At 38.1% G+C, this 16,554-nt stretch overlaps 1 protein-coding gene across 1 annotated transcript in view; it reads left to right on the top strand.

Annotated features, from left to right (window-relative positions):
* PLCG1 (phospholipase C gamma 1) overlaps positions 1-5,172 on the top strand; it is an 81,157-nt gene extending 75,985 nt beyond the window's left edge. Inside the window, exons 31-34 of the mRNA XM_029284097.1 lie at positions 1,596-1,757; positions 1,982-2,070; positions 3,583-3,767; positions 4,974-5,172. Of these exons, the coding sequence (XP_029139930.1) occupies positions 1,596-1,757; positions 1,982-2,070; positions 3,583-3,767; positions 4,974-5,016 (479 nt within the window). The 3' untranslated portion in view covers positions 5,017-5,172. The remainder of the gene's footprint in view (positions 1-1,595; positions 1,758-1,981; positions 2,071-3,582; positions 3,768-4,973) is intronic.
* The last annotated feature ends 11,382 nt before the right edge of the window (positions 5,173-16,554 follow it).

Below are 16,554 nucleotides of genomic sequence, written 5' to 3'. Positions count from 1 at the left end.
TTCAGTATGCAGTAAAAAGCTGAAATATTTTCTTACAATGAATTAAATTTTAAGATATCTTTTTTGGAAAAAAATAACCTAATACGTTAAAGATAATGTATAACTTTTCTATTAGCTTATGTTTCTTGCCATTTTTAGAATTGTTCTTTTTTAATTTCTAATGCCATATAAATCTGATTTCTTTAAAAGTATGAATGCTTACCTCCATTTAAATCAGTGTACATCAGGTGTAAACCACTTTAACTGCAGCCTATTTTTTTTTATTCCAGAGGTGGATGTTTCTATCTCAAGTTTTTAAACAGTTATTTCCCTTTAGTTAATCAAGATGTTTATGCTAATCCAGATTTAGATAGTATATTGTGAAAGAAATCCACAAATTTAAGGAATAAGTTTATATAGCCCTAGCCGACAAATGAAGAAATTAAATCTTTGTAACTGGTGTGTTTCTTTGTAATAAGACAGTGGAGTCTTTAATTCTATCCTCTTGAGAATGAGAAGTGAGAAAAGCAGTTGGTGAAGTATGTTGACAATAGCTGCAGTAAATGTGTCAACTCCTGCCTTTTCTACTTAACTACATACCATAGTTGGGTCACATGGGGTTTGGGCCTGAAAGACCAAAATTAGGATTCCTACTCAGCCATGAACACAACTGGTAATCTTAAGTTCACTAGTCTACATTTTGTGGTATATGAAGAAGATATGTTCAACCACCAGAACTTTCTAGTTCGTAACTTCTAAGTTACATTGCTTTCCCCCAATAAAAAAGCAGTTTTAGAGAGGGATAGAGACTTAATTTTAAAACTGTCTCAGTCTGAAACACACATTCAGGGACAGGCTTGGAATCTTCTCCCATCAGGAATTATTATGCTTCAGACAATAAGACCCAGCTGCCCGTTTTCAGTCATTGCAATCTTATCACCTCTAATGGAAACTAGTGCAGTGATTTTTCCCATTGTCTTGAATAATATCAGATAAATAGAAAAGGCCCGCTCAAAGTGGTTTTGTCCGTGTCCAGTTCTGCCTGTAATAATTAATCATAATTTTAGAAGGGATGTCCATTTGTTTTTACCTTTTCACATAATCAAATATTGCTTCAATTATCACTTTGAATAATACTGACTGAATTCACCCAAAATTACTTCAAAATACTATTAATCTTTGTCTCTTAAAAATAATAGCAATAATTTATATACCACTTCACAGTGCTTTACAGCCCTCTCTAAGCGGTTTACAGAGTCAGCATATTGCCCCCAATAATCTGGGTCCTCATTTTACTAACCTCGGAAGGATGGAAGGCTGAGTCAACCTTGAGCCAGTGAGAATCAACCGAACTGCTGGCAGTTGGCAGACAGCAGAATTAGCCTGCAATACTGCATTCTAACCACTGCACCACTATGGCTCTTGTTGCAGTGGTTAGAATGCAGTATTGCAGGCTAAGTATAAGGTGCTTTAGAAGTTAAATTCTGAAACACAATTTTGTGCTTAGCAGAGAAGATAAATAATCATAAAACATCTTGGTTATAGTTTAAGTTCACTGCTGCTTAAAGTATTATATATTTCCATATATATCTGATGGTATCTTTTGTTTACTATAGTGGACAATGGTCTGAATCCTGCTTGGACCCTAAAGACTTTTCAGTTCCATGTCAGTAATCCTGATTTTGCTTTTCTGCGTTTCGTGGTATATGAAGAAGATATGTTCAGTGACCAGAACTTCTTAGCTCAGGCCACTTTCTTGGTTAAAGGCCTAAAGACAGGTAAATGAGAAGAAAGTACTGTGTTGATACAGATAGTAGTCCTTGAAAAAAAATTATAAATGGTCCTAAAACATACAGCTGTCATTGTGTATATGACCAGCTCAATAAAGGGGGGGGGGGAAAGCTCAACATAGCATTAGATTTTAAAAAGGCATAATAAAGATTATAAATGTTCAACACTACTGACTTGCTCCCTACTAATAATTCATTTTGTTATCTTTGAGGATACCGGGCTGTGCCTTTGAAGAACAACTACAGTGAGGATCTGGAATTGGCCTCCTTGCTTGTTAAGATAGATATAATTCCTCTCATGGTAAGTTGTTATTTTACAAACGAATTTTGAATACCACTATTTTGTGGTAACTGGGTAGAACAGGACAAAGGTTATTCTAGCTTTAAGAAGAAACTCGTTAATCAATCTACACTTAACCAAGAATGGCTAAGATTTGGGGGGGGAAGGAACCTATGTGCCAACAATAGCCTTACAATATCATGTCTCTTTGGGAACATTGCATGTTTATACTTTCTGGCATACTTTAGACAATGTGCTTTCTGCTTCAGATCTGTTTTATCAAGGATACATCAACCTGATGTCTTAGGGCCACATATATCCTTCACAATTGCTGCTGAACTCTAATTATGATAAGAGCAGGAAGTTATTAAATATATATGAAATGTGTTTCATTAAATGTATTTAAAGTAAACTAATCAAACTTAATTTTTGTCTTTTCTTTGCCTGCTCTTCAGAATTCAGCCCACTTGGGGCAAAAGGATAGCAATAGCTTATTATATACCGCTGCACAGTGCTTTATAGCCCTCTCTAAGCAGTTTAAGAGTCAGCATATTGCCCCCAAAGATCTGGGTCCTCATTTTACCGACCTCAGAAGGATGGAAGGCAGAGCCAACCTTGAGTTGGTGAGAATCAAACTGCCGAACTGCTGGCAGTTGGCAGTCAGTAGAATTAGACTGCAGTACTGCATTCTAACCATTGTGCCACCACGGCTCTTGATGCAGTGGTTAGAATGCAATATTGCAGACCAAGTATAAAAGAGAAGGCCTATGATGTACTTGTCAGGTTCTTTAGGCTGATTTTAGACCAAGGTTTAATAAAACAGGAATTTAAGAACTTTTAGTTCTTTTGCCCCTAGGATCTCCAAGCTAAATTAACAGCAGGGACTATAGTGGAATGGCTTTTTCGTGTAAGAGTAAACATGCAAGCCAAATAAATTTGCTTATGCATGGTAACAAACACTTCTACTGGTTTTTTTTTAAAAGAACTGTAGCTACTGCATTTCCTAGAATAGGGGGAAATGGGTGTTTTCAGTGATCTTGTAATTTACTCAATGCTTTGGGTCTCATTTTTTTTTAAAAAAAAGTTCTCGAAACTTCCTGCTAACTTGGCCACCAAAATGAAACTGGCTTTCAAACCTCAGTAAGAAGTTAAGCTAGCTTGTTGATTGGTATTTTAATGAAATGATTGTGAAGAACTGGGTTTGTTTTCATTTTAGGACTAGGGGAGGTTAAAAAAACCCCTTTAATTAAGTAATATCATTTCTTAGTATATTTGTATTTAAATTTGTTTTGTCCTATTACACAAAATTTCACAAATTTCTTCAATGATAATGAATGTGTGTGTGTGTGTGTGTGTGTGCGTGTGTATGTATGTATACATGTAATATCAAATTCTTTTAAGTATTTCTATGGCATTGGAAGGGGAGATCTAAGGAAAATCCAGTGAATTCCTGGCTGAATTGAATTTTCTTTCTCTCTGTAGAAATGAGATCAAAGGTTCCTTAGTTGTTCTGTTCTTTCTATTCTGGAACAGGAAAATGGTGAAATTAATCCCTTTGCAGCATCGCCTTTCCGAGAGAGGTCTGCTGATTCCCCAAATCAGCTCTTGACAGGCAGAGCCAGAGAAGGTTCTTTGGAAGCACGATATCAGCAACCATTTGAAGATTTCAGGACCTCACAGGAGCAGCTATCAGAGCATTTTGACAATCGAGATAGAAGGTAAGTGTGTAGGAATTAAATTTTCATATTGTGCATAATACCCAAATTCTAATAAAGTAAAGATAAAGGTTTCCCTGTCCAGTCATGTCCAACTCTATGGCCGATGCTTATCTCCATTTTTGAGCCAAGAGAGCCAGCATTGTCCAAAGACATTTCCATGGTCATATGGGCAGCGTGACTATAAACCAAGGAACATGGAACGCTGTTACTTTTCCACCAAAGTGGTATCTATTCTAATCTATATGGTACCAGGTTTGTGTCGGCTGACTGACTGACTGACTGTGCTTGGCCCAAGATACCTTATTATGTATTATAGAGCCAACTTATTCCATGATTATTGCCTTATATTTTTTTCCAGCAAAGATTTGATATGTGGTCACATAAGGGAAGGAAATAAAACTAACTTTTACAAAGTTATCATTGCAAAGAATCCAAATAAACATTAATCCAGATGGCTGAGATAGAATTTTCCTTTTTTTTATTTTTTGAAGGAAGAACATTATGTTATGGAATCAGCCTTCCCATGTACTTCCTACCCACTTGTCTTTTAATACTCCAAATGTCTGAAATGATGTTGCTTCTCTTTTCGGTAGAAAATGTTACATTTCAAAGCCCAGCACCACCTTTAGTGCCAAAAGTGGTCAATTCTATCAGAATGGAGAACAGCGTGATGAACTATTAATATTTAATGCAAAAGCATCCTGCCTTTACGAGTATGAGGCCATAAAAGTTTATTGATTTTGGAAGAGGAACATCTATCATTTGGACTTAGATGTTCCAGTGAAACTGTTGGTTTCTTTTTTTTTCTTCCTCCTAGCATGTGATAATTATTTTTAATTTGATTTCACTTTTGTATTTAGCCCTTATAAGGCAGTGTTCTCAACCTTGACAATTTTAAGGCATGTGGACTTCAACTCCCAGAATTCCACAGCCAGCATTGCTGGCTGTGGAATTCTGGGAGTTGAAGTCCACATGCCTTAAAATTGTCAAGGTTGAGAAACACTGCCTTATAAGGAGCTAAGGGCTTCACCATTTTATCTTCACAACAACTGAGTTGGGTAGGCAATGAGGAAATTTGGGATAACTTACCCAATCAGCAGTTTCCTTGCTATTGCACGATACCCCAACAGAATTCTAACCAATATTTGACTATTTTTAAAATGGGCCATTGAGCTGAATTAGCAATTCCTGTTTCCTTCCCTGCAGGTTCCTGCGAAAGACACGGGTGAATGGGGATAATCGCCTCTAGCTCCAATTTCCCTGCTGGAAAGCACTCCTCCAGTGCTTGTGATTCTCACGGATTGCTGTGAACTGGTTTCTATGGAAACGTCACATGCTTTGGCCTACTTTCAGGCAGCTTTTCCAGTTTCTGTTCTGAAGGATGTTCAAGTGGAGAACTTTTTTTTTTAGGGAAAAAAACATCAAACCACATGTCAATCACTTTATTGTTGAGGAGAAAAAAGACCTTCAGAACCAAAACAGAGGGGAAAAGTACTGAATGTTGTGTATCTTATCAGTAGCTAAGGCTCAACACAAAATCTAGTCAACAGTTTCCTTCTTCTGTGTCACTGTAGTTCCAGAGAGGATAATACCTCAGAGCTGCCAGCAAAGCAGCTTTCCTTTACTCAGCTGATAGGAGCTGATTTTTAAAAATTATTATTATTAATTTTATTAAAGTTCTTAATCATTGATGATGCACAGAAAAAGATATTTCCATTTCAAGAGAAAGTACAATTATTCTCGCGGTATTAGAGCACAAGCCCATTAGGGCATACCAGGCCCAGTCTTCGGGGCCATGTCAAGCTATGCAAGGTTTTAAATCTGTCAGTATTGAATAGAGCTGCCAAGTTCCTTACTTTGGCAGATCTCGGGTTTCATTAGCTGGGGTTTAAGTGCAGAAGACCATCAGCAAAGCTGTCAAATAGCCTCCTTTTTACGTGACCTCTTTTAATGACTAGTCTGAAGCAGAAATGTGCAACCCTGTATAGGACGGGTGACTTGAGATTTCGAGAGGCAACTTTGAAGAGGTAGGAGCAGATGGAATACATGAGCCAAAGCCTGCTCTTGCCACTAAAAAACCTCTTTGCTGTCACTGCTTTTATAATGCAGAGTTTCAGCCACTAGTGCTGGAGCAGAATAGTAGCCTGAGGCCATGTGCCCTGCTGTAATAGTTCTCATGACCAGTATTGCTGAAGAGGGGCCCTACGGATCTTTGTAGAGTTAACAAGCTAAGGAAGCATTTTTAGCCTCCTTGAGTTTTCACCATTGCACCTCTTATTTTGGAGGAGATGGTTTTTTTGTATAGGATCAAGCCATCTCCTCTTTTTTAAAGGAAGCTTTTCTCCATGTTCTTTAAGGTCAGGCCATCTGAAGGCAGTTGTCATTGTCATGATGTGCCAGTTGCCTAGCGTGTCATACCATGTCTGTTGTTACAGAAACAGTGAAAATTACGTGCTGCTGTCTTTTGCCTACTAGAAAGGTGATAAAAATCCAAGAACAGTACTCAGTGTTTTTATTTAATTTGCTGGATAAAGGGAGAGCAGATATATCCCAGTGTCCAAAGGCAAGCTTCATCATACACGGTCTGTGAACAATGCATTGTTTAACTTTCTGAAGAGATCTCCACCAGATGTAGAGATCTACTGTTTGTTGGGATAAATCAGGCTGCACAATAAAAGTTCTGAATTAATATACTGAGATCCAGCTGTGTATTTCGTAAGAAGAAAAAAAATTGGGATTCAAATTAAGCCATGTATGTTGTAGCATTGCTTGAAACAACAAAGGATTGCTTCAAGGTGGAAAACCAGGTTAAAAATTAATCAGTGAAGGTATTCTAGGCCCTTATAAATTTCGTCTTAAGACTGCATGCTTAAAAATGTGCACCATCACAACAAATGTGTGTTATTAGCTTTTGATACTAAGCATACACACCGGCAGAATAATTTTGTGAAACCAGGTTATCTCAAAAGCACAAATTGGCTGCCTTTAGACTGACAATTGGGTTTACAAAACCCAACTAATTTAAGCTAATGATGCTTTAGCTCTTACAAGCCAGGAAATTTATGTCAATTTACTGAATGCACAGGTCTCTCCCATTCATTGTGCTGACTATACAGTGTTTATTTCTACCAAATACAAGATGAATTAATTGAAAAGCATGGGGGTGGAATACTAGATTTGTTACTGAGTCTGAATTTAAAGTATATGCACAAAGTGTCTTGCTAAGCAAAGCAGCAGCTAATAAGGACACAGAGGAATGCTATGTGCCCATATAATTTACTTGTCTACATTTTGTACAAGTAGTCCTATCCATTCCTGAGGCCAGACTGTGGATCTCAGAAAGTCACTATCCTACCTGCTCTACTTCCCTACAACAAGCTGAGGCTTAAGACATTTTCAGCTCGGGCTACCATACCTAGCTGAAAGTTTGTCTTTCCTGTGTTTGGCACAGAATACCCAATAAATACTTTACAATGTCTTGGTAAGGCCACACTTGGAATATTGCATCCAGTTTTGGTCACCGCGCTGTAAAAAAGATGTTGAGACTCTAGAAAGAGTACAGAGAAGAGCAGCAAAGATGATTAGGGGACTGGAGGCTAAAGCATATAAGGAACGGTTGCTGGAATTGGGTATGTCTAGTTTAATGAAGAGAAGGATGAGGGGGGACATGATAGCAGTGTTCCAATATCTCAGGGGCTGCCACAAAGAAGAGGGAGTCAAGCTATTTTCCAAAGCGCCTGAGGGCAGGACAAGAAGCAACGGATGGAAACTAATCAAGGAGAGAAGCAACCTAGAACTAAGGAGAAACTTCCTGACAGAACAATAAACCAGTGGAACAACCTGCCTCCAGAAGCGGTGAATGCTCCAACACTGGAAGTTTTTAAGAAGAGACTGGAGAGCCATTTGTCCGAGCAGGGGGTTGGACTAGATGACCTCCAAGGTCCCTTCCAACTTTACTACTACTACTACTACTACTACTACTACTACTACTACTACTACTACTATTATTATTATTATTATTATTATTATTATTATTATATGATATAAAAGCACATTTTGGTTAATACGTTTTTAAAATTTCTTTTGTTACAAAGAAATTAAATTCATGATACCCTTGAAATACTCTTAGGAAAGTGTAACTTTCTAAGTGATTTAAGTGTAACAAAAAACCCAGGAAGCCGGAACATGTCTCTACTTTAAATAAGAGCAGATCCTGCAGATTGTACCTAAAGCATGTTCGAATTATTTTTGTCCAGCACTATAATGTTAAAACAGTTGATCAGATATTTGATGAGGATGATTGACGTTCCCTTTTATTTTCTGTTTAAATCTACATTATCTCTGCCACTTCGTTCTTTATTTTGTTTTGTTTCCTATTTTCAATCATTTATAAACTGTCCAGAGTTGTTGGGCATTGGGCAGCATATAAATGTAAATTATTGCTGGTCACACAGTCAGCCAGATGTTTACCCCGATTTGGCATTTTTATCTTACCTACTGAGTCCTTCAAAAGGACTAGCATAGGCATTTATGGTGGTTGTTATTATTTTCCAAAAGCACTTTCATGAATTACCATAATAAGCGTAGGCTAACACCAGCTAAAGAATTGGGAGCTTTCACATTGTTGTACATATAATAATAATAACTGACAAGATGTTTTTGAAAAATTGTAAGAGAACAAAAACCAATTTGAATGTAGTTTCCACTGGTTACAAAAATGCATTTGACTCCCTGCCACATAACTGGATAACAAATTCCTAAAACTAAAAGACGTCAGTGGAAACATCAAAAGCTTTGTGCAAAAATTGATGGCACAATAGAAAACACAGTGGCTAGTCAGTGGTGATAAACTAGGAGAGGTTAACATCAAGAGAGGGATGTTGGAGTCCTAGTGAACAATCACTTAAATATGAGCCAGCAGTGTGCTGCAGCTGCCAAAAAAGCCAACACAGTTCTAGGCTGTATTAACAGGGATAGAATCAAGATCACATGAAGTGTTAATATCACTTTATAACACCTTGGTAAGGCCACACTTGGAATACTGCATCCAGCTTTGGTCACCATGATGTAAAAAAGATGTTGAGAGAGTACAGAGAAAAGCAACAAAGATGATCAGGGGACTGGAGGCTACAACATATAAAGAACAGTTGCTGGAATTGGGTATGTCTAGTTTAATGAAAAGAAAGACTAGGGGTGACATGATAGCAGTGTTTCAAGATCTCGGGTTGCCACAAAGAGGGAGTCAAGCTTTCTCCAAGGCAGGACAAGAAGCAGTGGATGGAAACTAATCAAGGAAAGAAGCAATAGAAATTACTAAGAAGAAATTTCCTGACAGAAAAATCAATGGAACAACCTGCCTCCAGAAGTTGTGAATGTTCCAACAGTGGAAGTTTTTAAGAAGAGATTGGACAACCATTTGTCTGAAATGGTATAGGGTTTGCTGCCTGAGCAGGGGGTTGGACTAGAAGACCTCCAAGGTCCCTTCCAAATGTTATTCATTCTATTCTATTCTATTCTTTCAAGCAGACTCACTAGAGTTGACAGACTCAATTTACCAAGGACCGTAAGTGAATATTGCAAGTACACCAAACAGTTGAAAAAGAAGAGCATTGGAAGAATATCTGAAGGACAGTAAAAAGATGTACTGAAGTTAATATACCACAAAGGCTCATTGAGTAGCAAACTGATCTATAAGAAAGATGCATTTAAATGCTATCAACCCATTATTCCTTCAGTGAGAATACTAAAATCCCACACCTACCAACTCTGCATTCAGTATGTTGCAATGAGAACTAGACAGACTCTTGATTATAATCAGTCTCATTTGTAAACCTCTCAGCCTTAACGGTGTGGCAGCGTGGCTCACTCCTAGGAGTTTGGAAAGCTGTGTATCGCAGGCAGAGCTCCCCATTTTTCGAATCCACTTGTAAATACATTGATGGTGATTTTGTGACAGGCAGCTCAAGGTAACCAACTGCCACATTCAAAATGATTACTATTCAGACCTCCCCCCCCCCTCCAAAAAACCCATTTCATCAAGAATGTGCAGAAAGCTGTTTATTTCTCAATTGTTTATTTAAGACAAAACCAGCAAGGTCTCATTTCATCAAAACGTGTATAAGCAAGCCGTTCCCACCCTCGCAGCCACATATACAAAATGAAGGGAAACTTGCCGCGGTTCACTTCGCAGAAGTGGCATCGTTGCTGAAAAAGAGCCAGCGCCATAGTTGCCAGGCGCCGGTTCTTTCTTGCAGGAGAACTACATTAGCATCACTCACATTAACAGCTTCAGTCTTTTCTTCAAAAAAGTTTTACCAAAAGTACAAAAATTAGTTGATTTTTGTCAGGGTTTGTAAATGAATCCTACTCCTATATAAACAGAAGTTTGTACTAGCCCAGCCCTGCTTACAATAGTTTTCCTATCATCAGCTTGGGAAGCTAAAGAGCTTAGGCCAGTCTGCTTAGTGAGATAATTTTACAAAAGATTAAAAAAAGCTTTATCCATCTGTCTTCAGAAAGCATCCTAAAAACAGATGGTATCTACAAAGCTCTCCAAAAGCACCTGTAAATGATCTTTATCCCTGTTTATCCTAAATGGATAACTTTGTTGGGGAAAGGGAGGGGGATCTGTGTAAGATTGGGTGTAGGGGGGAGAGAGGGAGGAGAGAGATAATTTAGTATTCTGCAATTTTGCTTTGGCATACTTTTCACTTACAGTATTTGTATCCTAAGAATAGAGCTTTCCTGCTGATTAACAACATCAGGGCACCTGGTTTAAAAAAGAAATATAAGTTTTGAAAAGTCTTAACAGTAAAACTGATCCTGATCAGTAAAACATATCTAGAGTTTTTGGGATTTTTGTTTCAAAAAGGCGTGTTGCAACTTTAGGGGAATCCAAGAGTACTTAGGCATAAATTCAAACTGCAGTATTGTAGAGTCACTCTTGTTCATGCCCCTCCCTCCATCTTGCAATATCTAAAGAACAAATGCAAATCTAGGCAGACATATTGCATATAGATCCAGTTCTTGATATGTCTAAGCCAGGGGTTCTCAACCTTGGCAACTTTAAGACTTGTGGACTTCAACTCCCAGAATTCCTCAGCCAGCAAAGCTGGCTGAGGAATTCTGGGAGTTGAAGTCCACAAGTCTTAAAGTTGCCAAGGTTGAGAACCCCTGGTCTAAGCAATGGCGGTTTGGTAGACTTGTCCAAGGTTTATAATTCCAGCTGACTAAACTTGTTCTACTTAAAGGCAGCACATACAGTATACCTAAACCAATCAGCTCTTATGAGATGGAGAACTACTGTAGAATAGGTTCAACTGTGTCCATCTGGCCCAGATGTTCTGCTCAGACTGGTCTTTTGTAGCACATACGGTACTACACTACTTGGACCTTTTAATGGAGAGCCTGGGACCAAATGGTGACTAATTGGAAATTTGTGTGCTCCCTCATTCCTCCTCCTATATCTAAATCTCATCCAGTGTTGGGAAAACCTCCTAGCACTTTCTGAGGCTAGATTCTTTGCAAACAGAATAAACAGATGCCCTTGCAGACAGAGCTTACTCTGTAAATCTCATGCACACCAGCTTGTGATTAACCATTTTACAATGTGCTATTTCTATTCCAAAAGGGTGGATGAACTGAGTCTTAATTTAAAGCAAAACAAAATAAAAACAGTCTCAGGAACAGATGAAATTAACGATAAAAGTATGACTATAATAAATACCACATGAAGAGACAATGTGTGCCGGCTGAACAAATTCCAATCCCCTTCTAAAACATTTTGCGTTCTGGTTCAGAATTTCCCCACAGCCTCACATTTCATCTGTCCCTGTGCCTGTTTATTTGGAAAAGAAAATCACAAGGGGTGAAAAGAACCCCCTTGGAGGTTTCAAAGTGTCATCTGGAACACTACATATGTGTGTGATCAGCCTGATAGCAGCCTCGAATCAGAAATGGCCCACAATGACTCTGGGTGTAACACTAGACTGTCATATTTGAAACATTTGAAAAGAGAGACATATGGAATGTCACAGTTGAGCCAATTTATATTGTGTATTGCCTCACCTCACAGCTTGAGAGAAAGGCTGGGTAGTCCAGGAAGCAAGTCCTATTTTATAGAAAACACTGAAGAAAATCCATCCAGTGATTTTAATGTAGTCTAAACTTTAAGCAACACCACCAGGTTTTGCTGTCTCTGTTGTATTCTCAAGTAGCAATCTAGTAGAATGTTCCAAATGGTGATGAAATAATTGCTTACTTCTGTCCTGGTGAAAATGACACCAGAATTCTTGGAGTTACTGAGGCAGGTTTGTTTGGTCCAAGGTATATCCCTGACTACACTCGGCTGTTTTGTCCTGATACATGACTCTTAACCTGTATGTGCTCCCTAACAATTTGCATTGTATATTATATGCAAAATATTGCCATTGCTCAACAAAGGTGGTTTTTTCCCCCATCTAAAATTAAATAATCAAAATCATGATGTAAAAGTCTATATGAACCTTTCAGCTTCCATATAACTTTTTGGACCCTTCTAAAATTAGGAGCAATGGGCCAACCACTGCCATGTCTCTAAAATTCTAACACTTCTAACCAAAACATTTTAATAGTCTTACAAAAATGAAAATAATAATTTAAAAATTTGGTTCTTGAAAAAGTATCTGCATTTTCCATTTATTTATTTGATTTATAGGCCATCTGACTTCTAAGTGACTCTGGGTAGTTAATTTAAAAAAAAAATCTGACATATTAAAATACAACCAACTGGAGAAGCAAAACTCCAGAACAAAACCAAAACAGACCAGACCAAAAGAAAATAAAATCGAAATGCACCAGACCAAAAGACAATCACCCTGTTCCCAAGTATTGGGAGAATAACTAGATTTTTAGTGATTTTTTGAACAACAAAAAGGATAATAGCGACCAAATATCTGGAGGAAGCATCATTCCAAAAAGGAGGAATTGCAACAGATGAGGTATGCTTCCTTGTTTCCCAAGATGATATTCTTTAAATGATGAAACACAGAACATCCCCATCCTGAGAGACCATAGTGAGTGGATGAGACAATTGTGGATAAGAGACCTCAGCCAGGACTATGCCTTAAAGGCCTTTAAAGTTGATAACCAGCATCTTGAATTTAACCCAGAAGCCAAGTGGTAACCATGAAGCATCTGGATCACATGCATATAAGATAGTACCTCTATCACTGTTTGGGCTGCTGCATTCTGGATCATCTGTAGCTTCCATATGGTCTTCAAAGGCAGTTCCATGTAAAGCGTGCTACATTAATCCAATCATGAGGTAACTAGGGCATGAGTGAGTGACCGAAGAAATGTACCAGTGCAAAGGCCCTTTTGACCACAACTTCTATTTGCTCTGATTGATTTAATCAATTTAATGAATCAAATGCAATACAAAAATTGTTATTAATTGGGTGTTAATATTAATTAGCACCAAGGATTCAGGTTATTTCATAATTAACTTTTGTTTGATTGGGTAGATCTACCATGTCCATATTCCAGCCAAAATCATGTTCCTTTTAACTGGGATACAATAACTTACAGTAATTTAAATACACACCAATTTAGCTCATTGTTCTCTAAAAATATCCCTGTAACATATCCTCCAGTTCTGTTGGCTCAGGAACATAAGAATTGTACTCTAACCTGTAGAAAGGGCACAAGGTTGAGGGAAGCCGGCCAATGTCACTAGCAATACTGTTCCTATATTCTTTGACTTACAAGCACAATTTTGGTCATAAGTCATTGTGGTTGTTAAGCAAGATGTATGCGGCACTTGCAGCATGGGGCCCTTGGAGCCAACCTGGCTGCAAATGCCCCTTACTGCAAACATCCTGTGCCAAAATCCCACTTGGCTTTCAGCACAAACTTTTTCAGCTAGTATCTTTCAGAGCGACAGGGTTGCTTAGCAAACAGACTCCACCCTGCATGGGGTGAGATCAATCTGGCAGGCAGCCAGATTCCACTTTCAAAGAGGCTGGCTAAAAAAGGTCTGTCTCCAAAATGGCTCTCGATGGACCTTTTCTTCAGCAAATCCCCAGGAACCAGAGGAAGTGATGTCAGCAGCCGGCAGCAGCTTGCAACTTTCCCTGCTGGCTTTTCCATTGACTTTTGGGGAAGTTGGCAGGGAAGATTTCAAGTGCCAATCACAATTGTGGGACTCTTGGAATAAGTTAAACCCAGATCGCAAACATATGACTGCAGGGTGCTGCAATGGCTATAATTTTGGGCACTGGACAAAAGTCCCATTGTTCAGTGTTGTTGTAATTTTGAACAGTTGCTGAATGGTTCTTAAGCAAGGGCTATCTATAGTTATCTAGTTTCTGGATTGGGTCTTTCAACCCTTCTTAGAATGCAAGGGACTGACCTAGAATATTCAAAATGCAAACAATGTACTCTACCACTGTACCAGTTTCTTTATATACTTAAATCTAACTCAATACATGATCTTGTCATGTAAAGCCTTATGCATTGTTGTGTGGCTTCCTGTGACAAGAAATACTGCTGCAAAACCACTGAGAAGAGATCAAAATCTACCCTTAAAATTCTGCTTCAAAACTGCATCTTTTGCTAGACAAACCAAGATAATGCATTTACCATAGATACTAATTTCCTATTAAATAATACTGTCTTGCACATCCAAAGCCTGGATGTTAAATGAATTTGAGCTGTATAGATTCTGCCAGGTCATGGTGGTGCAACCCCCCCCCCCCGGATTTAAGATAGATAGATATATTGATTGATTGATATGGTCACATTTAACTCAATGGATAAATTTAACTGTAAGTGTATCACTTTTTAATAGACAAAAAAGTAAGACTCCGGAAAGTGAGGGGAGGCTTCAGTATGGGCTCACTGGAATATACATGTAAGAAATAAGTTATTGTTTCAAGTAAATGTATCCTATCCATCATAATGTGTACATTTGTTTATTCAGTGAATCCAATTTATCAGACTGCATTTCAACCTAGGGCAGTGCCACTGTTGGACTCTGCACTGTTTTAGGATCAAAACTAGTTGTTACATGTAAGCAAGTGGCTGTACTACTGATTTATTACTTCCATTGTGTGGCAACTTTATCACAAGCAAGCACATGACAGACTTCCCTATGCCAGAAATACTTTGATACTTCCGTAAGACAGATATCCATTTAATTATGTTTGTTATCTTCACTCTGATCTGTTCTGGCAGAAATTTATGTCCTGCAATTCAGGCACATGGTTTTAAATTTGCCATAAAGCCTGGCCGCTTTGATCCAACCAACATGAGAAATTGAGTTGCTCCAATATCAATGGCTCTTGTTTTCCAAATAAACCAGGTTGAGCACCATGCTGCCTTCCTTGAATAAAATGGAGAGATAGCTAATTTGAACATGCTTGCAATGCTTTAAGTGCATCCAAAATGCATCCTCAAAGAGTTGAGTGGATTTCCCAATTACACAGTCATCTGTATATGTATGATTTTTATATGGATGCTATGAATAAACTAATTGAATATATGTATTTACTTTGTACATATTGAAAACAAACCAGCATGTTTGGAGAGAGAAAAGAGAACTGCTCCTCTATCAATTCCATTGAACTGACCAACATTGCTTTTTCGTTTGGAAACTGCAGCTCTGTTGTCATTACAGTGGAAATAGCTCACAAATGTCTGTAGTTGTTCTCTGATGGCTTTCCTGTAAAACCAAACTGGGTCCCACCTCCTACTATTCCGGCTCCTATCCATTAACCAGGGTAACTTGCTCTGAGCAAAGTTGTTTTCAATTTTACAAGTAACACATATTTTGAAAAAAGCCAATAGAAGTAACAGGTACATATTGGCACTCCTGCAATACAAGAAATCTTCTGGAGCCTTCCCACAGTCTTAGAAGCCAAATTCTTTGTTCTCAAATATGTGCATGCTAGTTTGGTTCCCTCAAGAATAAATGTCAGATTACAAGTCGCCTTTCTAGAAAGACATTTGTGAGCCATGGATAGCTTTTAAACATGGTATGGAGGAGAGCTACAATTATATTCTTCTTTCAGCATATGGATTTATCTATGCAATTAAAGAAAGCCAAATTAAAATGCATTTGAACAAATCATTTTTTCCCTTGAAAGACAGATTAGGAGAAGTGACATCAAACATGGAAGAATATAAAGTTTTTATACCTGAAACAGTGTATGTGCATACATGCACACTTTCTGGTTTTGCAGCATCAATGGTGGCATATTAAAAATTTTAAATAAGTTTTAGCATACTTATTTCCATCCTGACAGTCCCTTGCTAAACTGAACTCAGTGGCCAATAATATATTGTACACATGTAGGTTTGCATAAGACATCCTAAAGCTTCTTGAGAAAAATTCTAAAAAAGACAAATACAAGAACCTTTTCCCATCTGATGCCCCCTCCCCCAAATAGGTTGTATTAGAACTCACCTCTTCTCCAACTAATAGTACCAATCTGGGAAAAACTACCCTAGACTCAAATAAGTGGATTACAACTCCCAGAATTCTCAGCAATGGTCATGCTGGCCAGGAAAATCTGGAATTTGAACATATATTTAGAATGTTTCCAGGGTTTGTAGAAGCCGATTTAGGGCAAGTTAACCTTTTGGGAAAAAACAGACAAGATTCAATCCCAAATACAACCCCAGCATGAGAGTTGGTATCTCACACTGCCTTTGGAAGACCATCAGGAGATGGATCTGACCAAAAGCAAGTTTTCCAGGCTCTACCCACTAGAACTCTGGGAAAATGTAATGCCACCAAATGAACCAT

The sequence above is a fragment of the Protobothrops mucrosquamatus genome, unplaced genomic scaffold (assembly GCF_001527695.2).
Source record: "Protobothrops mucrosquamatus isolate PMUCROS unplaced genomic scaffold, P.Mucros_1.0 scaffold373, whole genome shotgun sequence".
Taxonomy (NCBI): domain Eukaryota; kingdom Metazoa; phylum Chordata; class Lepidosauria; order Squamata; family Viperidae; genus Protobothrops; species Protobothrops mucrosquamatus.
The sequence above is the reverse complement of the archived record's forward strand: the minus strand, read 5'-3'. Positions and strand labels throughout refer to the sequence as shown.